The 24,785-nt window shown below is 39.7% G+C and overlaps 1 protein-coding gene across 1 annotated transcript in view; it reads left to right on the plus strand.

Moving 5' to 3' along the window:
* Window positions 1-24,785, plus strand: part of LOC115192104 (exportin-6-like) — a 67,716-nt gene that overhangs the window by 9,285 nt on the left and 33,646 nt on the right. The window contains 4 exon segments of the mRNA XM_029750238.1: window positions 2,163-2,360; window positions 14,479-14,638; window positions 22,293-22,370; window positions 22,639-23,161. Of these exon segments, the coding sequence (XP_029606098.1) occupies window positions 2,163-2,360; window positions 14,479-14,638; window positions 22,293-22,370; window positions 22,639-23,161 (959 nt within the window).

The raw sequence follows: 24,785 nt of genomic DNA on the forward strand, positions 1-24,785 counted from the left end.
GTACGTGATATCACAGTCTAACTTTAAATTACACAACTTTCCCCAGGTATTTTATATCCTATCGTCTAGTGTGGCGGATGAATCAGAATTAGTTGGGTAACATAGATAATTAAGATGTTTTATTTGCATAATATGCTTATGTGATATACTTGCCATATGTGAATGTATCTGTTAAACCATGTGAAGGGATGGCGTGATTAATGGGGAATCAATTACTTGTCTCCACAATGTCTGTGCGCAAGTCACTCCCTCCTTTGGCATTGGGGGAAGGTGTATGGCAGTGTCTGGACCATTGTATGTCCCCTCTGATGTTGCACTTATCTTGGGATAGTGTATGACCTAGAGGCTCACTCCCCTCAGTGAGCTTGTCCAGGAGTGGAGTCAAGAGGGGGACTTACTTGAGATGGGAGTATCTAGAGTTGTCAATTGATTTATGCCATTGGATGAGCTAATGGTTCTGTTCTATACCGTACCAGGGAGAGACGGTTCCAGTTTGGGGTAGGAGGACCAGACACTGGTCTGTACAATGAAAGCTGTTGACACAGCAGTTGCTGTCTGATATGTTTTATAGATATATTTCATACAAAACTTACCCTTGTGACCCATTCTATGTATCTGTGGTTCGTCATGTATGTTGAGAGGGGTGTATCTTGGCTATAAAAGATCTTTGTACTTTTGTGTAATCACTTTTCAATGGTTCGTTAGAGATAGCGCATCATTGAAAGTCAAAGTGCTTTTGCAAAAGCTCTTAATTATTAAAGATGTAGTTATAAGTATAACTCTGACAGGTGTGTGAAGTTTATAATTCTCCTCATTTGGTAATGCAGAAATTAGCCACCACATTAGTTAGGCTGGAACACAGAAAATAATATGTTTAGTCATAACTGCACTGTGATTTTAATTTTGTGAATTTTATTAATGTTAAGGATCCCAATTTAGTTGAAATAGATGTAACAAAAATCTCCATTACTAATGCTTCGTTAAATTTGCCGATATCCTTTTAATGAGAAACTGTTTTGGGGATTTGGATGAAGCTTGGGATGAGTCTGCATCTTGTGGTCAGCCCTGGGGCCTGTGGCAATATAGCTTGAAAATAAGCTGTTTTTGTTCATGATTTCAATATTAAACACGACTTAACACAGGATTTTCTCTTAAAACATTCTTATGACCTCTTCAGTGTTTTCTGAAACTGTGTTATGGGTACCTCTTTGAGTACTAGGAGAGACAATCTGTAATGTAAGGTTATGTAGGCTTTTGCAGTGGTTTCTGTAGCCTACAGTATATTATTAAAGGGATACTTTTGGTTATTGTCAATGAGGCCCTTTATCTACTTCCCCAGAGTCTGATGAACTCATATATACCATTTTTATGAAGAAAGTTAGAGGTAGTTTCACGAGCCAATTCTGACTCTGGGGAAGTAGATAAAGGGCCTCATTGACAAAATCCAAAAGTATCCCTTTAAGCCACTTTTTCTCGCGGTGTGAATTTATAATTATGAACGTCACTAAAAGCCCAAAGATATAAACTGTCCGCCATAATGCTTCATAAGTTTTATTAAGCTTCATAGCGTGTGTCATAAATTATATTGTCATAATATATATTTGACAAGTTATCTTGTGTATGTGACTTTGGATGTCTTGAAAAGCACTTAAAGTAAAATGTATTATTATAATGCGATAAGTGCATTGTGACATATTGCAGTGTTCTTTAGTCTTATGACACCTGAATATAACGGCTGCATAATAACAATGTCAAAACCGTCAGAAAACGTGTTGGGCTGCTCATAATGTTGCAACATTTTAGTATTTTATGATGGTGTTACAATGCAGAACAGTAATTAATGGCTAAACCTACCCCAGGGTGGTCACAAGGTACACCTTTTCCAACTTAAAATGTCTGTTCAAATTAGAATTTCCCTTAACCCATAGTCGTTTTATAACCCTTGTTATTGTTAACACATTGATATTAGACATGTACCCGACCTAGTGGTATGTTGCTGATGACTGGAATGAATATGCAAGAGAAGACACCCTACACTTTGTAACTGAGTCTCAGCTATCACATGATAGGCCTAATTATGGTTATGATCATGATAAGTTATAATGGTGTTTTAAAGCAACTTTGGCTAGTTCAAATAAATCTGCCCATTGTTGCCTTTTCAGAACCTGGTCAATAAGATGTGGCTGGGAGTAGCCTCACAGGACAAGATGGAGCTCTGTAGCTGCCTGCCCAAGCTGTTGCTGGCCCAGCACAAAGCTATGCCCTTCTTCATACGCAACAAACTCTGCAAAGTCATAGTGGATATTGGTCGTCAGGACTGGCCCATGTTCTACCATGATTTCTTCACCAACACCCTTCAGGTATGCCCTGCTAAAATTGTGTTGAATATGTTATGTTGGCTTTGCCAATACAGCAAACTGTAATATTTTATTTGAATAGTCCCTCACAAACGGTTCATAGAGGTTCAACTAACTTTCCACTAGCCCTAAACCTAACTCAAGTTGTTGCATATCAGGAAGGAATAGGGCAGGGTTCCTGAATAGGCGGCCCCCCAGGTTTTCTGAGCAAAAAAAACAAATTTGTATTATTTGTAATACTTTTCATTGTTGGACATAAGACTATAAAATCACCAGGAAATCTATTAGCACGTTTTCCCATGCATAAATGGAGGCATATGTGATTGTATCCAAATGTAATCAAGGTTTGAATTTAAAAAATATATATTCTGAGTGTACAAAACATTAAGAACACCTTCCTAATATTGAGCTGCAACCTCCCCCCTCCTTTTTGCCTTCAGAACAGTCTCAATTTGTCGGGACATGGACTCTACAAGGTGTCAAGCATTCCACAGGGATGCTGACCATGTTTACACCAATGCTTTCCACAGTTGTGTCAAGTTTGCTGGATGTTCTTTGGCTGGTGGACCATTCTTGATAAACTGTTGAGTGTGAAAAACCCAGCATACCCTGTACTACCATAACCCTTTCAAAGGCACTTAAATATTTGTATTTGTATTTATTATAGATCCCCATTAGCTGCTGCCAAAGCAGCAGCTACTCTTCCTGGGGTCCAGCAAAATTAAGGCAGTTTGTACAATTTTAAAACATTACAATACATTCACAGATTTCACAACACACTGTGTGCCCTCCGGCCCCTACACCACCACTACCACATATCTACATTACTAAATCCATGTGTATGTATAGTGCGTATGTATCGTGTGTGTGTATGCATGTGTATGTGCCAATGTTTGTGTTGCTTCACAGTCCCCGCTGTTCCATAAGGTGTTTTTTTAAATCTAATTTTACTGCTTGCGTCAGTTACTTGAGTCATGGCTCTATGTAGTACTGTGTGCCTCCCATAGTCTGTTCTGGATTTGGGGACTGTGAAGAGACCTCTTGTGGGGTATGCATGGGTGTCCGAGCTGTGTGCCAGTAGTTTAGACAGCCATCTCGGTGCATTCAACATGTCAATACCTCTCATAAATAAAAGTAGTGATGAAGTCAATCTCTCCTCCACTTTCAGCCAGGAGAGATTGACATGCATATGCATATTATTAATATAGCTCTCTGTGTACATCCAAGGGCCAGCCGTGCTGCCCTGTTCTGAGCCAATTGCAATTTTCCTAAGTCCTTTTTTATGGCACCTGACCACACGACTGGACAGTAGTGAAGGTGCGACAAAACTAGGGCCTGGAGGACCTGTCTTGTTGATAGTGTTGTTAACATCGCTTTATTATAAACAGACTTCTCCCCATCTTAGCTACTACTGCATCAATATGTTTTGACCATGACAGTTTACAATCTAGTGTTACTCCAAGCAGTTAAGTCATCTCAACTTGCTCAATTTCCACATTATTTAGTTTAAATTTAGGGTTTAGTGAGTGTTTTGTTCCAAATACAATGCTTTTAGTTTTAGAAATATTTAGGGCTAACTTATTCCTTGCCACCCACTCTGAAACAACTAACTGCAGCTCTTTGTTGAGTGTTGCAGTCATTTTAGTCGCTGTAGTAGCTGACGTGTATAGTGTTGAGTCATCCGCATACAGAGACACTCTGGCTTCACTCAGTCAGTGGCATGTCGTTAGTAAACATTGAAAAAAGCAAGGGGCCTAAACAGCTACCCTGGGGAATTCCTGATTCTACCTCGATTATATTTGATAGGCTTCCATTAAGGAACACCCTCTGTGTTCTGTTAGACAAGTAACTCTTTCCACATTATAGCAGGGGGTGTAAAGCCATAACACATGTTTTTCCAGCAGCAGACTATGATCAATAATTGCAAAAGCTGCACTGAAGTCTAACAAGACAGCCCCCACAATCATTTTATTATCAATATCTCTCAGCCAATCATCAGTCATTTGTGTAAGTGCATGCTAAAATTCTGTTGTCAATTTTACTGTAACAATACAATAGCATTGTATCTGGTCAAACACTATTTTTTCCAGAAGGTTACTAAGGATTGGTAACAGGCTGATTGGTCGGCTATTTGAGCCAGTAAAGGGGGCTTTACTATTCTTGGGTAGCGGAATGACTTTAGCTTCCCTCCAGGCCTGAGGGCACACGCTCTCTAGTAGGCTTAAATTGAAGATGTGGCAATATCGTCTGCTATTATCCTCAGTAATTTTCTATCTAGATTGTCAGACCCTGGTGGCTTGTCATTGTTGATAGACAACAATAATTTTTCCACCTCTTCCACAATGACTTTATGGAATTCAAAAGTACAATTCTTGTCTTTCAGAATTTGGTCCGATATACTTGGATGTGTAGTTTCAGCGATTGTTGCTGGCATGTCATCCCTAAGTTTGCTTATCTTTCCAAGGAAAAAGTCATTAAAGTAGTTTGCAATATCAGTGGGCTTTGTGATGAATGAGCCATCTGATTCAATGAATGAAGGAGCCGAGTTGGCTTTTTTCCCCCAAAAATGTCATTTAAGGTGCCCCAAAGCTTTTTACTATCATTCTTTATATCATTTATTTGTTTCATAGTGTAGTTTATTTTTATTTAGTTTAGTCACATGATTTCTTAATTTGCAGTACGTTTTCCAATCAGTTGGGCTACCAGACTTAATTGCCATACCTTTTGCCTCATCCCTCTCAACCATAACATTTTTCAATTCCTCATCAATCCAAGGGATTTAAGTTTTTACAGTCATTTTCTTAATGCGTGTGTGCTTATTAGTAACTGGAATAAGTTGTTTCATAAATGCGTTAAGTGCAGCGTCTGGTTGCTCCTCATTACACACCACAGACCAGCAAATATTCTTTACAACATCAACATATGAATTACTACAAAACCTCTTGTATGACTTCTTATACACAATATTAGGCCCAGCCTTTGGAACTTTGGTTTTCCTAGATATGGCTATTATATTGTGATCACTACATCCTATGGATTCGGATACTGCTTTAAAGCAAATATCTGCTGCGTTAGTAAATATGTCATCAATACATGTTGATGATTTAATTCCTGTTCCTACCTACTACCCTGGTAGGTTGACTGACAACCTGATCCAGGTTGCAGACACTGGTTACAGTTTGACGTTTTTTCCTGAGTGTGCAGCTTGATGATAGCCAGGCAATATTTAAATCACCCAGAAAATATACTTCTCTGTTTATCACATACAATATCAAGCATTTCACACATACTATCCAGATACTGATTGATAGCACTTGGTGGTCTATAGCAGCTTCACACAAGAATGGGCTTTAGGTGAGGCAGATTAACCTATAGCCATATTACTTCAACATTATTTAACATTTGATCGTCTCTAAGTTTTACAGGAATGTGGTTCGGAACATAAACAGCAACACCACCTCCGTTGGCATTTCTGTATTTTCGGTAGATGCTATAACTGTGAATTTCTACCACTGTATCATCAAAGGTATTATCTAAGTGAGTTTCAGAGATAGTCAGAATATGAATGTCATCTGTTACAAGCAAGTTATTGACTTCATTGACCTTGTTTCTTAGGTTAATATGAGCTATTAGCACATTTATGGGTTGCTTGATTGTTTTTAATGCTCTACTGGTAAGCTTATCAGAGGTAGACTTACTCATTTTATTTACATTGGAGTTTATAGTGCAGGGTGAGCTGCATGAAGTGGTCTTTCTACTATTGCGCACCGCCTCAGTGCTAACAGTGTAACTCTGGTTTATAGGCTCATGATTACTGCTTACAATAGCTGTAGGATAAACAGATGTATTTGGCGCAATTAGGGGTACATAAATTACATTGTGTTTGCCAATGCCCCTAAGATCATGTACATTTGATGCAGCATTATGATGTCTCGTTGTCACAATGGTAGGGATTTACTGTGCTGGTCCTGGATCATTTACCAGTCATTGTTTCAACGCAGCCTTGAAATGGGTGAACACAGTCCAGGAGCCAAGATGATTTTGATGGACTCCGTCGTTCCTGTCGAGTATCTTCTGTTTCCAGAAGGTGTCAAATTTATCAATAAAAGTGACTCCAGCAGAGCTACAGTAGTATTTTAGGCAAATGTGTAATGCCAGCAGTCTGCTGAATCTATCACACCCGCGGCCCAACGATGGTACTGGACCTGAAATTATTGGCTGTTTTTTGGAGTCTTTTAATGCTAAAATAAGTTCTTTAAAATCCATTTTCAAATGTTCCGAGCTAGCCTTCCTGATGTCTTTTGACCCCACATTTACTACGTCATTGTCAGCTCCCGGCATCTGTGGTAGAACAGTCAGAAGCAGCCTTGTTTTGTCCTGTACTCGTGCTCCTGGGTAGCACAGGGTTTTTCCCTTGGGGACAGAGATGTTTCTCACCATAGAGCTGCCTATGATGACAGCTGGGGATGTTGAATGGGCCGGTCTCTCAGGCAGCCTGTCTTGCCCATTCACCCTCTGAATGGCACACATACACAATCCATGTCTCAAGGCTTAAAAATCCTTCTTCAACCTGTCTCCTCCCCTTCACCTATACACTGATTTGAAGTGGATTTAGCAAGTGACATCAATAAGGGATCATAGACTAAGTGAATCTAAGTGAAAGCTACAGTTGAAGTTGGAAGTTTACATACACTTAGGTTGGAGTCATTAAAACTTGTTTTTCAACCACTCCACAAATTTCTTGTTAACTAACTATAGTTTTGGCAAGTCGGTTATGACTTATACTTTGTGCATGACACAAGTCATTTTTCCAACAATTGTTTACAGACAAATTATTTCACTTATAATTCACTGTATCACAATTCCAGTGGGTCAGAAGTTTACATACACTAAGTTGACTGTGCCTTTAAACAGCTTGGAAAACTCCAGAAAATGATGTCATGGCTTTAGAAGCTTCTGATAGGCTAATTGACATAATTTGAGTCAATTGGAGGTGTACCTGTGGATGTATTTCAAGGTCTACCTTCAAACTCAGTGCCTCTTTGCTTGACATCATGGCAAAATCAAAAGAAATCAGCCAAGACCTCAGAAAAAGAATTGGAGACCTCCACAAGTCTGGTTCATCCTTGGGAGCAATTTCCAAATGTTACCACGTTCATCTGTACAAACAATAGTATAAACACCATGGGACCACACAGCTGTCATATCGCTCAGGAAGCGTTCTGTCTCCTAGAGATGAACGTACTTTGGTTGAAAAGTGCAAATCAATCCCAGAACAACAGCAAAGGACCTTGTGAAGATGCTGGAGGAAACGGGTCCAAAAGTATCTATATCCATAGTAAAACGAGTCCTATGTCAACCTAACCTGAAAGGCCGCTCAGCAAGGAAGAAGTCACTGCTCCAAAACCGCCATTAAAAAAGCCAGACTACGGTTTGCAACTGCACATGGGGACAAAGATCATACTTTTTGGAGAAATGTCCTCTGGTCTGATTAAACAAAAATAGAACTGTTTGGCCATAATGACCATCATTATGTTTAGAGGAAAAAGGGGGAGGCTTGCAAGCCGAAGATCACCATCCCAACCGTGAAGCACGGGGGTAGCAGCATTATGTTGTGGGGGTGCTTTGCTGCAGGAGGGACTGGTGCACTTCACAAAATAGATGGAAAATTCTGTGGATATATTGAAGCAGCTTCTTAAGACATCAGTCAGGAAGTTAAAGCTTGGTCGCAAATGTGTCTTCCAAATGGACAATGACCCCAAGCATACTTCCAAAGGTGTGGCAGAATTGCTTAAGGACAACAAAGTCAAGGTATTGGAGTGGCCATCACAAAGCCCTGACCTCAATCGTATAGAAACTTTTTGTGGGCAGAACTGAAAAAGTGTGTGCGAGCAAGGAGGCCTACAAACCTGACTCAGTTACACCAGCTCTGTCAGGAGGAGTGGGCCAAAATTCACCTAACTTATTGTGGGAAGCTTGTGGAAGGCTTCCCCCAAAACATTTGACCCAAGTTAAACAATTTAAAGGCAATGCTACCAAATATTAATTGGGTGTATGTAAACTTCTGACCAACTGGGAATGTGATTAAATAAATAAATCATTCTCTCTACTATTATTCTGACATTTCACGTTCTTGAAATAAAGTGGTGATCCTAACTGACCTAAGACAGGGAATTTTTTCTAGGATTAAATGTCAGGAATTGTGAAACACTGAGTTTAAATGTATTTTGCTAAGGTATGTAAACTTCCGACTTCAACTGTATATCATGAAAAGAGCAGGTGTTCTTAATCTTTTGTATACTCAGTGTTTGGGCCTCATGCGGTCAATTTGCAGCATACAAATTATTTATAACTATGTTCCGACCATCCACTCAAGAAAATAAATGCTCCATGGCTGAATGTAATTGGGGACCCCTGGAATAGGACGAACTCTTGGTCACAATTAACAACTTGATACTTTATTTATCTAAATATTAAAATAACGATGTTTAGGCCGTCAATGGCCTTCATCAGAATGTTGTTGCATATCAAGTAGCACTTGATCGATGTATTTATTATTTAGGTTTGTACGCCTTTTATAGGGGGCTACCTAAATAAAGTTTTGCCCCCCAAACAACGTTACAATGATGAAAAAAAACAGAACAACCGACAATGCCAAACAGAAGCTAAGTAAAGTGGCATAGGCCTCTCATTTGCTACATTAGTCTTCAAATGGTCACCCTGCTAGCATTTTTTAAAAGGATAGGTAATCGATATATGTGTGTATCTCTCAACTGTTTTAGCATCTGGCAAATTGTGCATGGAGAGCACTTGGCTGCAATCCATAATTACATTAATTTGCTTGACAGGCAAAGGTTAAAGGTCCAATGCAGCTGTTTTTATATCAATATAAAAATAATTTCTGGCTAACAACCTTACTGTAAGAGTTTTCAATTAAAATGGTCAAAAAATAAACAAATCAATGTCTCAAGCAAGAATTTAGCTTGGACTGTCTTGGAGTGGTCTGAGTGGGGAGGGGAAAACTGAAAATGACCTCTTATTGGCAGAGAGGTTCGGAATAGGGCTGTTGTGGTGACCGTATTACTGCCACACCGGCGGCCACGAGTCATGTAGGCAGTCAAATTCCACGTGATCGCTTAGTCACGGTAATTAGTCTTCTCCAAGCTCTGATGCTGCTGTTGGTCATTAGTAGCCTACCAAACTTGCTAACTGCCTCGTACTCAGCACTCTATTGTCCCTCTAATCACTCTGACATCTATGCAAATGTAATCGAAAATCTAATCAAACACTTAATGAGAGACCATGAGCTCATGTTGCGCAACATTTCTATAGGCAATGCAATTGCAGGAGAAAACAGAGTGATGGCCTCTATTAAAAAGAGGAGGATCCCATCAGCCTTCTATAGGCTAGGCCTACTATATTTATTTCTCAACTTTCCTAATATTAAACACATTGTTTATCTTTACAACAGGAGTATAGCCTACCTGGCTGGCATGAAAATGAACCACAGGAAAAGCGTCCTCCCTTCGCTGTACATTGTCTATGCACGTATTTCTTCCCTCTGCCCCTGTGCCGAGACAGGTGCATGATAATGTTCTATTCTAAATCAAAACAAATTTCACACGTATATTTAAAGATTGAATCAAGAATAGTCTGATGGGTGACAATATTAGCATATCACTTGTGAATTATATATTATCACTTGTGAATGATGCCCAGCATAAGGCAAGAAACGATACCTTTTTTTTGCGACTTTTTCTAATCCTAGTCACACACCTCATTTAGCCTAGCCCATAGGCCTATATGTTTTGATAAGGTTTGTATCACAACTAAAGTGACCAAATTAAGCACATTAATCCACTTTACAAGGGGTGTAGAGCCTAACTGGCATACATAAGCAGCATGTGAGTTTCAAGTTTGGGTAAGATAATTTTCACCATTAAAAATGCACCTTTTTAATAAAAGCATTACATGCATAATTGCAATTGCAGTCACTTTTTCTAATGATGTTTTCCTGCTAATGGAACATTTGTGCTTATAGCCTACTGCCATGTGCACATTGCTGCTCTTATAATGTGAAGAAGTAGCCTAATAGTTTATCAACATTCTAAGCTAAATGTTCTGATCTGTTGCGTCAGCCACATTGTGTAGTTTTTTTGTATTAATTTGGGCTTTATCATCCCAGACTATGTTTGGAATATTTATTTCTCGCACAGAATAGGTAAACTTTTGTACTATGGGGGACAGTAGATTGACATAGGCTAGTGCGTTTGCTGTTCATTAGGCCTACTCATCTTGTTGGCTGACAAAAAGGAAATGTGGACAGTTCTTCCAATATTTTCAATATGCACCTCGGAATTGGATAAGGACGCGCTCGGTTGCGTCGCCGATGTGTCTGTCTTCTCTTGTAGCCAGTGGTGTAAAGTACTTAAGTAGAAATACTTAATAGTACTACTTAAGTATTTTTGGGGGGTATCTATACTTAACTATTTATTTTTTTGACTACTTTTACTTCACTACATTCCTAAAGAAAATAATGTACTTTTTACTCCATAAAACTCCCTGACCCAAAAGTCATTTTGAAGGCTTAGCAGGACAGGAAAATGGTCCAATTCACTCACTTATCACGAGAACATGTGGTCATCCATAGTGCCTCTGATCTGGCAGACTCATTAAACACAAGTGCATAATTTGTAAATTATGTCTTGAGTGTGCCCCTGGATATCTGTACATTTTTAAAAACAAGAAAATGGTGCCTTCTGCTTTGCTTAATATAAGGAATTTCTAGTAGTTTTTACTTTTGTAACTTAAGTATATTTACAACCAAGTATTTTTAAGCTTTTACTCAAGTAGTATTTTACTGGGTGACTAACTTTTACTTGAGTAACTTTCTATTAAGATATCTATACTTTCACTCAAGTATCACAATTGGGTACTTTTTCCACCACTGCTTGTAGCCTGTGAGGAAAAACCTGATCACGTGATGGAGGGCCGTGTGAGGTGCTTCGGAGCGCGCAGCACTCAGGAAGAAGGGTACAACGCAGCTCTCCAGGCCAAGGGCACAACGGCCACTGGCCGCAAAAGGCATGGATTATTTTTAGGGTGCACTACGACTACTCAAAGGGGATGCCGCCGTGAAATTCTAGGCATTATCAAGTGCTTGTCAAATTGTGAATAAGAGACTGATGAAGTGTGTAAAGCCTGCACCAAAAAATCTAAGCAAAGCTCATGCCTTTCAAGTGACTTTTTTCACATCATCAGAGTCGCATCATGCAGCCTTACAATGTATTAAAAATCAAAACATATAGCCCAACGTTTGTATTTTGACTGCTCCGGGCCTTAAACATTTGCATTTGCAATTGGAAGCCTTTATTATAGGTTATCATCCCCATGTCATCATCCAGTCCTATGCAAACTCTATGTACAGTTGCAGTACAAGGCTGAGAAAGTTTGTGAACCCGTTAGAGTTTTCTGTATTTCTGCATAAATTTGACCTAAGATATGTGATCAGATCTTCAAAACAAGCTAACATGCTCTCCCCTGTAATGGTGAGAGCATGTTGGCATGTTTTGTTGTAGCCTCTGTAACCTTATCACTCATCATTATTCAAGAAAAATCTGGAATGAAATCATGATCATGGCAATATCAGGATTAATTTAGGAGTGTTCAGAAACGTAATCTATTATTACTTACAATAAAAGTGACTCCAAAATGGCATTATTCACAATTCAGTTATGGTTGGGCAAAACAACCTAAAACACGACACTAAAAAACTGCAAATGTACAGTTGAAGTCCGAAGTTTACATACACCTTAGCCAAATATATTTAAACTCAGTTTTTCACAATTCCTGACATTTAATCCTAGTAAAAATTCCCTGTCATAGGTCAGTTAGGATCGCCACTTTATTTTAAGAATGTGAAATGTCAGAATAATAGTAGAGAATGATTTATTTCAGCTTTTATATCTTTCATTACATTCCCAGTGGGTCAGAAGTTTACGTACACTCAATTAGTATTTGGTAGCATTGCCTTTAAATTGTTTAACTTGGGTCAAACGTTTTGGTTAGCCTTCCACAAGCTTTCTACAATAAGTTGAGTGAATTTTGACCCATTCCTCCTGACAGAGCTGGTGTAACTCCTAGCTAACACACGCTTTTTCAGTTCTGCCATCAAATTTTCTATGGGATTGAGGTCAGGGCTTTGTGATGACCACTCCAATACCTTGACTTTGTTGTCCTTAAGCAATTTTGCAACAACTTTGGAAGTATACTTGGGGTCATTGTCCATTTGGAAGACCCATTTGCGACCAAGCTTTAACTTCCTGACTGATGTCTTGAGAAGCTGCTTCAATATATCCACAGAATTTTCCATCTTCATGATGCCATCTATTTTGTGAAGTGCACCAGTCCCTCCTGCAGCAAAGCACCCCCACAACATGATGCTGCCACCCACGTGCTTCACGGTTGGGATGGTGTTCTTCGGCTTGCAAGCCTCCCCCTTTTTCCTCCAAACATAACGATGGTCATTATGGTCAAACAGTTCTATTTTTGTTTCATCAGACCAGAGGACATTTCTCCAAAAAGTACGATCTTTGTCCCCATGTGCAGTTGCAAACTGTAGTAGGGTATTTTTATGGCGGTTTTGGAGCAGTGGCTTCTTCCTTGCTGAGCGGCCTTTCAGGTTATGTTGATATAGGACTCGTTTTACTGTGGATATAGATACTTTTGTACCCGTTTCCTCCAGCCTCTTCACAAGCTCCTTTGTTGTTGTTCTGGGATTGATTTGCACTTTTCAACCAAAGTACGTTCATCTCTAGGAGACAGAACGCGTCTTCTTCCTGAGTGGTATGACGGCTGCGTGGTCCCATGGTGTTTATACTTGCGTACTATTGTTTGTACAGATGAACATGGTACCTTCAGGCGTTTGGAAATTGCTCCCAAGGATGAACCAGACTTGTGGAGGTCTACAATTTTTTTTTCTGGGGTCTTGGCTGAATTCTTTTTATTTTGCCATGATGTCAAGCAAAGAGGCACTGAGTTTGAAGGTTCTGACCCACTGGAATTGTGATACAGTGAGTTATAAGTGAAATAATCTGTCTGTAAACAATTGTTGGAAAAATTACTTGTCATGCACAAAGTAGATGTCCTAACCGACTTGCCAATACTATAGTTTGTTAACAAGAAATGTGTGGAGTGGTTGAAAAACTAGTTTTAATGACTCCAACCTAAGTGTATGTAAACTTCCGACTTCAACTGCATACTACAAGTTTGTTGAGTTACAAGCGGGATGTAGTCACTCCGTGCAAGGAATATGGGACCAAATACTAATCTTGTGTCTACATTAATACACTTTTATTGAGCTCAATAATATAGAGGTTCACATACTAGGTCCAATTTTTGCAGCAGTACTGAAAATGCTAAAGGGTTCACAAACTTTATCTCACCGCTTTGTATAGTCCTATATATTCAGTATGTACAGTAGGGCCGTGGTGATACCAGTTTCGCGCTACTTGTTAGTATCGTGACAAGGAAACAATACATAAAGCGGATTTAACTTCTTCAGAGAAACAGCCCTAATGTTGGAAATTAACATCATTATGTTGTCATCCAGAGTCCCACTTATTTGTTTTCCAAGCTATAGCACACAATATTTCACATACAACAGGTTTTTTAAAGACCAAAGAGTTTGGTCTGCTTTGTGTTTACATTTTTGACATGGAAAACGTCTTGCCCAAATGTACATTTGTATTGCTCTTCAATAAGTATATTTTGGGGTTTTAGACATACTAATAGTAACACAATAAATTAACATACACAAAATGTACAGTATTGAGCTATGCCATTTCAAAAATAGGATTTTCGAGGTGACAGTCACAATCAGATTGATGTTTAAAGTACATTTAGTTGCTTCTATTTTTTGTTCAAAAGTGAGGCCACCACTTCTTTGATTGTGGACAGGTACCCTGATTGGTTTGTGTGTGTGTGTGCGTGTGTGTGTGTGTGTGTGTTGTTTTTGCCGTGATCGTGTGTATAATTCCTAATGCTACTACTGGAGAAGAAAAGGCTACGGAATGCATTTTTGCTGTGATGTTATCACAAATTGATGTGTGTGTTACTGCAGCTGATCCAGTCTCCTACCATGTCCTCCCTGGGGCTGGTTTTGCTCAAGACCTCGTCCGAGGAGCTGGCCTGCCCGCGGGAGGATTTGAGCATGGCACGGAAAGACGAGCTGCGCAAACTGTTGCTGGAGCAGGTCCCCACAGTGCTGGGACTACTGACAGGTGAGCAACTTCACCCATTCATTACAATGGGAAGTTGGGAGGTGAAACACTGGCCATTCACCAAGCGGAGTGGTTGAAGGAGCTGGAGAAGGCAAAACCGCTCCAGCTCCTTCAAGTTGGATGGGTTCCGCTGGTGTACAGCAATCTTTAAGCCATACCACAGATTCTCAATTGGATTGAGGTCTGGGCTTTGACTAGGCCATTCCAAGACATTTAAATGTTTCCCCTTAAACCACTCGAGTGTTGCTTTAGCAGTATGCTTAGGGTCATTGTCCTGCTGGAAGGTGCACCTCCGTCCCAGTCTGAAATGTCCGGAAGACTGAAACAGATTTCCCTGAAGAATTTCCCTGTATTTAGCGCCATCCATCATTCCTTCAATTCTGACCAGTTTCCCAGTCCCTGCCGATGGAAAAACATCCCCACAGCATGATGCTGCCACCACCATGGGGTTCTCGGGGTGATGAGAGGTGTTGGGTTTGCGCCAGACATAGTGTTTTCCTTGATGGCCAAAAAGCTCAATTTTAGTCTCATCTGACCAGAGTACCTTCTTCCATATGTTTGGGGTATTTCCCATATGACTTTTTGCGAACACAGCTCTGTGGAGTGTACGGCTTAAAGTGGTCCTATGGACAGATACTATCTCCCCTGTGGAGCTTTGCAGCTCCTTCAGGGTTATCTTTGGTCTCTTTGTTGCCTCTGATTAATGCCCTCCTTGCCTGGTCTGTGAGTTTTGGTGGGCGGCCCTCTCTTGGCAGGTTTGTTGTGGTGCCATATTCTTTCCATTTTTTAATAATGGAAAAAAAATGTTACTTCTCCACAACTTTCTCCCTGACCTGTTTGGAGAGAGCTCCTTGGTCTTCATGGTGCCGCTTCCTTGGTGGTGCCCCTTGCTTAGTGGTGTTGCAGACTCTGGGGCCTTTCAGAACAGGTGTGTGTATATACTGAGATCATGTGACAGATCATGTGACACTTAGATTGCACACAGGTGGACTTTATTTAACAAATTATGTGACTTCTGAAGGTAATTGGTTGCACCAGATCTTATTTAGGGTCTTCATTGCAAAGAGGGTGAATACATATGCACACACCACTTTTCAGTAATTTTTTTATTTTATTTTTTGAAACAAGTAATTTTTTTTATTTCACTTCACAAATTTGGACTATTTTGTGTATGTCCATTACATGAAATCCAAATAAAAATCAATTTAAATTACAGGTTGTGATTCAACAAAATAGGAAACGCCAAGGGGGATGAATACTTCTGCAAGTCACTGTATGTTAGTCAACCAAAATTGAGTAGGAGGTGCCATGGTTAAAGCAGTCTGGCTTGCTCTATAAAACTTGCACAGTACACTTGGGGAGAAAGGCACAACGCAGCTCTCCGGGCTGCAAAAAAGGCATGGAATTCGGGGCATTATCAAGTGCTTGTCAAATTCTGAATGAGAGACTATTGGAGTGTTTACAGCCTGCGCAAAATAACAAAGCAGAGCTCATGCCTTTCACTCTACTTTTTTCAAATCATCATTAGTCTCATCATGCGGCCTTACAAATCTTGTCTGCAAAATTAACAAATGTTGCCCACAGCCATTTGGCATAGCCACATCAGGACCAAACATAAGGACAACTCAAGAGTATGCTATTATTTTCTTCTGGAAAAGACTACATTTTCTTCATATCATGCTTCTTTAGACCTGTCTAAAATAAATAATGGATCTATTATGAAGGTGTAGGCTATATTACATGGATTTATTTGACTTTTTAAAATGGCTTGAAGGCTGTGTGTGGAAGCCAGGAGATGCTACATTTGTTTATGTTAATTAACGGTCAATTACCGTGAGGCCGACAGTTATTTGCTTGACAATCACCAGCGGACACCGCCACAGCCCTAGTGCTGACTGAACATGTTTGTCCAAGAGGAAGATTAGTTCTTGCTGGCTATCATTAACAAGTGTCAACACCTCATTCAGTTCCCATGGCACTTAAAACGTTTTTGTTTTTTCACAGTGCAGTGCATTTCAAATGCTCCTTGCTTGATGTGATGCGTGCCTATACAGAATCCTTTGGTTCTATCAATAGCATGCTTCCAGTTACAGTGCCTTCCTAAAGTGTTCACACACCTTTACTTTTTCCACTTTTTGTTGATACAATCTGAATTTAAAATAGATTAAATGTAGTTTTTTTTTTGTCACTGGCACAATACCCCCATTATTATTTATTTGTAAACACAATACCCCATCAAGTGGAATTATGTTTTTCTAAATGTTTTACAAATGCATTCAAAATGAAAAGCTTAAATGTCGTCAGTCTAATTATTCAACATCTTTTGTTATGGCAAGCCTAAGTTCAGGATTAAAAATGTGTTTAGCAAGTCACATAATAAGTTAAACAAACAGATTCAACCACAAAGACGAGAGGTTTTCCAATGCCTCGCAAAGAAAGGCACCTACTGGTAGATGGGTAATAAAAAAGCAGGCATTTAATATCCATTTGAGCATGGTGAAGTTATTAATTACGCTTTGGATGATGTATAAATACACCCAGTCACTACAAAGATACAGGCGTCCTTCCTAACTCAATTGCCAGAGAGAAACCATAAGGGCAATGGTGACTTTAAAACAGTTACAGAGTTTTATGGCTGTAATGGGAGAACAGAGGATGGATCAACAAGATTAGTTACTCCACAATATTAACCTAATTGACAGTGAAAGAAGGAAGCCTGTCCGGAATAAAAAAATATTCCAAAACAGGCATCCTGCAAAAAATGTGGCAAAGCAATTTACTTTTTGTCCTGAATACCTTTCATGTTTGTGGAAAATCTAATGCAACACATTACTGAGTACAACTCTACGTAATTTTCATGCATAGTGGTGGCTGCATCATGTTATGCAGAGTTTTTCAGAACAAAATAAATGGAATGGAACAAAGCACCACTTTCCACCAGACACTGGGAGATGAATTCACCTTTCAGCAGCATAATAACCTAAAACACAAGGCCAAATCTACGCTGGAGTTGTTCACCAAGAAGACAGTAAATGTTCATGAGTGGCCGAGTTACAGTTTTGACATAAATCTGCTTGAACATCCTAATTTTGAAAAGAATAATGGGCAAATGTTGCACAATTCATGTGTGAAAACTCTTAGACTTACCCAGAAAGGCTCACACCTGTAAAAGCTGCCAAAGGTGATTCTAACATGTATTGACCCAGGAAGTTGAATTCTTATCTAATGAAAATATATTAGTTTTTTATTTTTTCTCACAAATGTATTTTGTGTAGATTGTTGACATAAAATGACAAATGCTATGACAAAGTGGGTTGTGGGGAAGTTGAAGCTCATCAAGGTTAAATAAAAAATAAAATATCTACACAATAAAAAATAAAAAAATACTCATGCTATTTAGAGAACAGGAAAAAACAAACAAAAATTACCCCGGACATTAGTTATCACCATAATATAAGATTTAAAGGTCTGTGGAACGGCATATATAATGTTAACCAGTACTAAAACATATCATAAATTGACTCATTTACTTGTGGAACAGTGAAACTTCAAATGCTGACAGCCATAGCTATTTCTTTCACCATAAAATTCACCTTTATAATAAAAGATTACATGCATCTATCATTTGCAGACTAATGTAATATAGGCTACTATTCCTAATGCTAATGAGAGGAGTATATTGCATAGTCATTATTTAGGCTAATAATATAACTCAATCACTGTTAGCAAGACACAGTTCTGAACAATGTCTTCCTTAGCGCGTAGGGACAGAGTAGGCCTAAACGGAGACCATTCATAGCATGGGGAAAATGTGGCATTTTATAAACCCTAAACAAATGGATCGCTCCTACGGAGTGAGTCACATGGCCATGGCTTGCTTTATAAAACAGGTAGACAGGCATCGAGGCATTCAGTTACTGTTCGATTGAACGTTCGAATGGTCAAAACGAGGGACCAAAACAACTTTATTAAATGCAACCATCTAATCTAGGACTGCGAAAAGGGGAGACACACATTTTACAATACATCCATCTAACCTGGAGGAGGAAATTATTGTTCCCAAAAAAGCTTTACAATGGTACTGATTTGAAGGATAAAGACAGTGAATATGTGCACACTCACAAGGAAAATATGGCAGATGCTTTCCACTGGTGCTAGTAATACAGGCTACTGTTTGGTCATTTGGGAGTTCAACATTTTGATAACTATGGACAGATTAGTCTTTTCTTTGTTTTCTCTTTTCAGCAGTAACCATTTACTTTCTAAACAATTTTTTCCTACGATTGTATTTAGAAATATTTCAATAGGCCTATTTAACTGCTTTTCACTGGCCGATGCAACTCAGCCTACCAAATAGCTGATTGTTATTTGCCGGGCGTGGTGCCCAAGTTGCGAGTTAAAACAATCCACAGCTACTTTTTAAAAATAATCTAATCATCCTCTGTGGCCAAATCATGCACTCTGGGTAAGTATTTTGAATTATTTATTAATGTGTAGGCACGAGTAATTATATAACACATTTTGGCAAATTCAATTTGCCCCTAGACTATGCCGTCATCAATATGAAAGTAACCGGTGCATAAAACAGCTAGCCATGAGGCTTATGAGGCCAAGTTCAATTGCTGACATCAAATTTAAAGCAATTGGCGCACTGCCTAAACGGCTGACTGGCAAAGCAAACTCTGGCACGGTCTCTGCTCTCTTGTGAGAGAAAGGGGCGCAGGCTGGCAGCTTCTCCCTGAGAGATGCTCAGCATCGTCCTAAAGCCAGCCACCCAATATGTTAAACAGCTGTTGCATTTTAATCGGGATTGGAATGATTTTATTCAACTTTTTTGTAGCTTTATTCTACATTTTTGGTCTTGAGCTAGGGTATGGCGACTGCCATACCCAACTGACACCCCTGAATTGTATGCATTTTGCCATGGCTAATGCTGTGTCCTCTGCTCAAACATTATAGCAAAATCAATGGGCATATGCTCTGAATGCCCAGTTTTTTACATTTTCTATTCTACCTAACTTTAGCTTTTATTTGATTGTTAGTGCTCAATGGTATTATACAAAAATAATAAAAATGAAATATATATATTACGTATATATTTTCTGCATGCTTTCTATCTGGTTTTGGTGGTTTAAGTTGACACAAACTGTTTTTTCATCCCAAAAATTACCGCTTAGATCGCCTGCGTAAGAATTTTCTATGTAGAAAAAACAATCTAATTAGCTCCAATGACTAATTTCCTCCATATTAAAGGGATAGATTTTGGCAATGAAGCCATCTATCTACATTTCAGAGACGGATGAACAGCTAGCATGCTAACTGTTCCTGTAGACTTAGTTTCTCGAGCCTGTGCTAACGACTATCTATAAACTTCCTTCATACTAGATGCAGAGACATGAAAATGGTAACCATGATGGTATTTTGTTGCAGCTAACGATATTCATAAAATACTTATTTTTCACACAAAAAATCCACCCCAAATTATTTTTTTTCTTTATAAAAAAACAAACAAACAAAGGCGGACTCCCCTGCAGTACCTCGGGCCGCGGACCCCAGTTTGAAAACCCCTGGCCTAGGCTATGCACAGCCTGTTACTCCATCCAGCTCCTCATCATCAAAGATCACAAACACCGGCCAGCCAGCTCCAAAAACGGTTTGTTTTTTGTTTCTGTGTTATCGTCTCTTTTATTTTGTAACTAAGTTCAGCTTAGTAGCTAGGTCTACTGTGTAGGGCTGACATCAATTACTTGACTGGTCGATTGTTTGGTCGACCTCAATGTTTTATTTATTTTTTCATTAGCATATATATAGTTGAAGTCAGAAGTTTACATGCACTTAGGCTGGAGTCATTAGAACTCGTTTTTCAACCACTCCACACATTTCTTGTTAACAAACTATAGTTTTGAGAAGTTGGTTAGGACATCTACTTTGTGCATGACACAAGTCATTTTTCCAACAATTGTTTACAGACAGATTATTTCACTTATAATTCACTATATCACAATTCCAGTGGGTCAGAAGTTTACATACACTAAGTTGACTGCCTTTAAACAGCTTGGAAAATTCCAGAAAATGATGTCATGGCTTTAGAAGCTTCTGATAGGCTAATTGACATAATTTGAGTCAACTGGAGGTGTACCTGTGGATGTATTTCAAGGCCTACCTTCAAACTCAGTGCTTCTTTGCTTGACATCATGGGAATATCAAAAGAAATCAGCCAAGACCTCAGAAAAAGAATTGTAGACCTCCACAAGTCTGGTTCATCCTTGGGAGCAATTTCCAAACGCCTGAAGGTACCACGTTCATCTGTACAAACAATAGTACGCAAGTATAAACACCATGGAACCACGCAGCCGTCATACCGCTCAGGAAGGAGACGCGTTCTGTCTCCTAGAGATGAACGTACTTTGGTCGAAAAGTGCAAATCAATCCCAGAACAACAACAAAGGACCTTGTGAAGCTGCTGGAGGAAACCGGTACAAAAGTATCTTTATCCACAGTAAAACGAGTCCTATATCGACATAACCTGAAAGGCCGCTCAGCAAGGAAGAAGCCACTGCTCCAAAACCGCCATAAAAAAAGCCAGACTACGGGTTTACAACTGCACATGGGGACAAGGATCGTACTTTGTGGAGAAATGTCCTCTGGTCTGATGAAACAAAAATAGAACTGTTTGGCCATAATGACCATCGTTATTTTTGGAGGAAAAAGAGGGAGGCTTGCAAGCCGAAGATGCCATCCCAACTGTGAAGCACGGGGGTGGCAGCATCATGTTGTGGGGGTGCTTTGCTGCAGGAGGGACTGGTGCACTTCACAAAATAGATGGCATCATGAGGATGGAAAATTATGTGGATATATTGAAGCAACAGCTCAAGACATCAGTCAGGAAGTTAAAGCTTGGTCGCAAATGGGTCTTCCAAATGGACAAAGACCCCAAGCATACTTCCAAAGGTGTGGCAAAATTGCTTAAGGACAACAAAGTCCAGGTATTGGAGTGGCCATCACAAAGCCCTGACCTCAATCCCATAGAAAATTTGTGGGCAGAACTGACAAAGCGTGTGCGAGCAAGGAAGCCTACAAACCTGACTCAGTTACACCAGCTCTGTCAGGAGGAAGGGGTCAAAATTCACCCAACTTATTGTGGGAAGCTTGTGGAAGGCTACCTGAAATGTTTGACCCAACTTCAACATTTTAAAGGCAATGCTACCAAATACTAATTGAGTGTATGTAAACTTCTGACCCACTGGGAATGTGATGAAATAAATAAAAGCTGAAATAAATCATTCTCTTTAGTATTATTCTGACATATCTATTTCTTAAAATAAAGTGGTGAGCTTAAATGTATTTGGCTGAGGTGTATGTAAACTTCCGACTTCAGCTGTATACAGTACCAGTCAAAGGTTTGGACAGACCTACTCATTCCAGAGTAGTTCTTTATTTTTGCTATTTTTACCATTACATACTGTATTTGATAACATTCCGCTCCAGTCATTACCATGAGCCCATTTTCCCCAATTAGGTTGCCACCAACCTCCTATGATCTTTACCAACCCCCTTCTTTCTCTCTCTCCCATCGGTCTCTCTGTTCTGTGGGTTCTAGTGGTGTGATATGCACACATCCATAATAACACTTCTCTACATTTCTACCCTGCAGGTATCCTGGAGACGATTTGGGATAAGCACAGTGTTACGGCTGCCACCCCCCCTCCCTCTCCCACCTCAGGAGAAAGTGGTGAGAATGTGGGCTGTAAACCAGGTTGTTCACACCCTTTACGGATCTGATTCGATTGTATAGACTGGCTGTAAGTAGGTGATGCTACTGCTTTCACCAACCCAGTTATCTCAGATCAATAAGGGGGAGTGAACAATGGGGGAGGAGACAACTGTGCTAAGTGTATTTGTGAAGGTTGTATGACTGTGTGTATGAGAAAGGGAGCGGGACTGGGAGAGAGAATGTTAATCCGGCCTCTCATTTGCTCTCGTCCCCCCCTCCCTTTAAGGAGATTTGCTGGGCAGTCTATTGCAGGGCACCCAGTACTCCAAGCTGCTATCCCAGCCCATCCCATCACTGGATGATGACAGTGAACAGTTGTGCTACCTAGCTCTAGAGTGTCTAGCCCATCTATTCAGCTGGATCCCCCTTTCTACCAGCATCACCCCTTCCCTCCTCGCCTCTATCTTCCACTTTGCCCGTTTTGGCTGTGACCTGCGGGTCAAGCCCAAGACTCCCCCTTCCATTTACTTGTTGTCCTCGTCCAATGGCGAGCATGCTCCCCCTGCCAATGGCGGTGGTCGACCCGGTCATCAGACGGGAGGTGGCAGCGGCAGGCAGGTGGACAGGTCGCGGCTGGGAGTGCTGGCCATGACATGCATCAACGAGCTGGTGTCCAAGAACTGTGTGCCACTGGACTTTGAGGAGTACCTGCTGAGGATGTTTCAGCAGACTTTCTTCATGCTACAGAGGCTGACAAGGGAGAACAATGCACACACCGTCAAGAGCTGGCTGCAGGAGCTGGACGAGAGGTATGCCCACACATGGAATTAAATAGAACACATACAGTAGACCGTACCTTCAGAAAGTATTCACACCCTTTGACTTTTTCTACATTTTGTTGTTACAAAGTGGAATTAAAATTGATTTAATTGTCATTTTTTTTCCCAATGATCAACAGAAAATACTCTTTCAAATTGGAAAAGAAATTCAAACATTTGTAAAAAAAGAAAAACATATATGGGAAATAAAACGCTAATATATCTTGATTAAAAAAGTATTAAACTCCCTGAGTCAATACATGTAAGAATCACTTGGCAGTGATTACAGCTGTGAGTCTTTCTGGGTAAGTATCTAAGAGATTTCCACACCTGAGTTAAAATCAAATTTTATTTGTCACATGCGCCGAATTTGCCCATTTATTCTTTTCAACATTCTTCAAGCTCTGTCAAGTTGGTTGTTGATCATTGCCATTTTCAGGTCTTGCCATAGATTTTCAAGCAGATTTAAGTCAAAACTGTTACTCGGCCACTCATGAACATTCACTGACTTCTTGGTAAACAACTCCAGTGTAGATTTGTCCTTGTGTTTTAGGTTATTATCCTGATGAAGGGTGACTCAATCTTCCGGTGTCTGGTGGAAAGCAGACTGAACCAGGTTTTCCTCTAGTGTGCTTAGCCCCATTCCATACATGTTTTATACTGGAAAAACTCCCCAGTTCTTAACAATTACAAGCATATCCATAACCCATGATGCAGCCAGCACTATGCTTGAAAATATGGAGAGTGGTAGGTACTCAGGACAAAATGCTAATTGATTTTCCACATTTTTTGCAGTATTACTTAAGTGCCTTGTTGCAAACAGGATACATGTTTTGAAATATTTTTATTCTGTACAGTCTTCCTCAATTTCACTCTGTCAATTAGGTTAGTATTGTGGAGTAAAGTAACTACAATGTTACAATGTCAGCTTTGTCCTATCATAGCCATTAAACTCTTAACTGTTTTAAAGTCGCCATTGGCCTCCTGGTGAAATCCCTGAGCAGTTTCTTTCCTTTCTGCCAACTGAGTTAAGAAGGACGCCTTTATCTTTGTAGTGACTGGTGTATTGATTAGGGCAGACCCCATTTAGTCAACTGGTCGATTGTTTGGTCGGTAGGCTGTTGGTCGAGTAGTCTCAATGGTTTTTTTTTGTTTTTTTCATGGTGCACAGGAAACCTGTCTGATTCGTTGCGGAAGCATTGCACAGTCCATCACTCTAAGATGTGATGCAGAAAATGTATATGGTTGCCTCATGCAACCGCAATATGTCGGATAAAGCAATTTCATAGATTTGGACAGGAAGCACCTGAGCTCAATTTCGAGTCTCATAGCAAAAGGGTCTGAATAATTATGCAAATAAGGTGTTTCTGTTTTATTTTTTGATTAATTAGTAAAATGTTCTAAACCTGTTTTCGCATTGTCATTATGGGGTATTGTGTGTAGATTGAGGAAATAAAATAATGTAATACATTTTAGAATAAGGCTGTAACATAACAAAATGTGGTAAAGTCAAGAGGTCTGAATACTTTGACCATGGCCATATTGCAATATTCAATCATTTTTTAAATGTTAAATAGCAGGCTACACCAAATGACCATTGCTTTTAGGGGTGGAA

This window comes from Salmo trutta, chromosome 4, assembly GCF_901001165.1.
Source record: "Salmo trutta chromosome 4, fSalTru1.1, whole genome shotgun sequence".
Classification (NCBI taxonomy): domain Eukaryota; kingdom Metazoa; phylum Chordata; class Actinopteri; order Salmoniformes; family Salmonidae; genus Salmo; species Salmo trutta.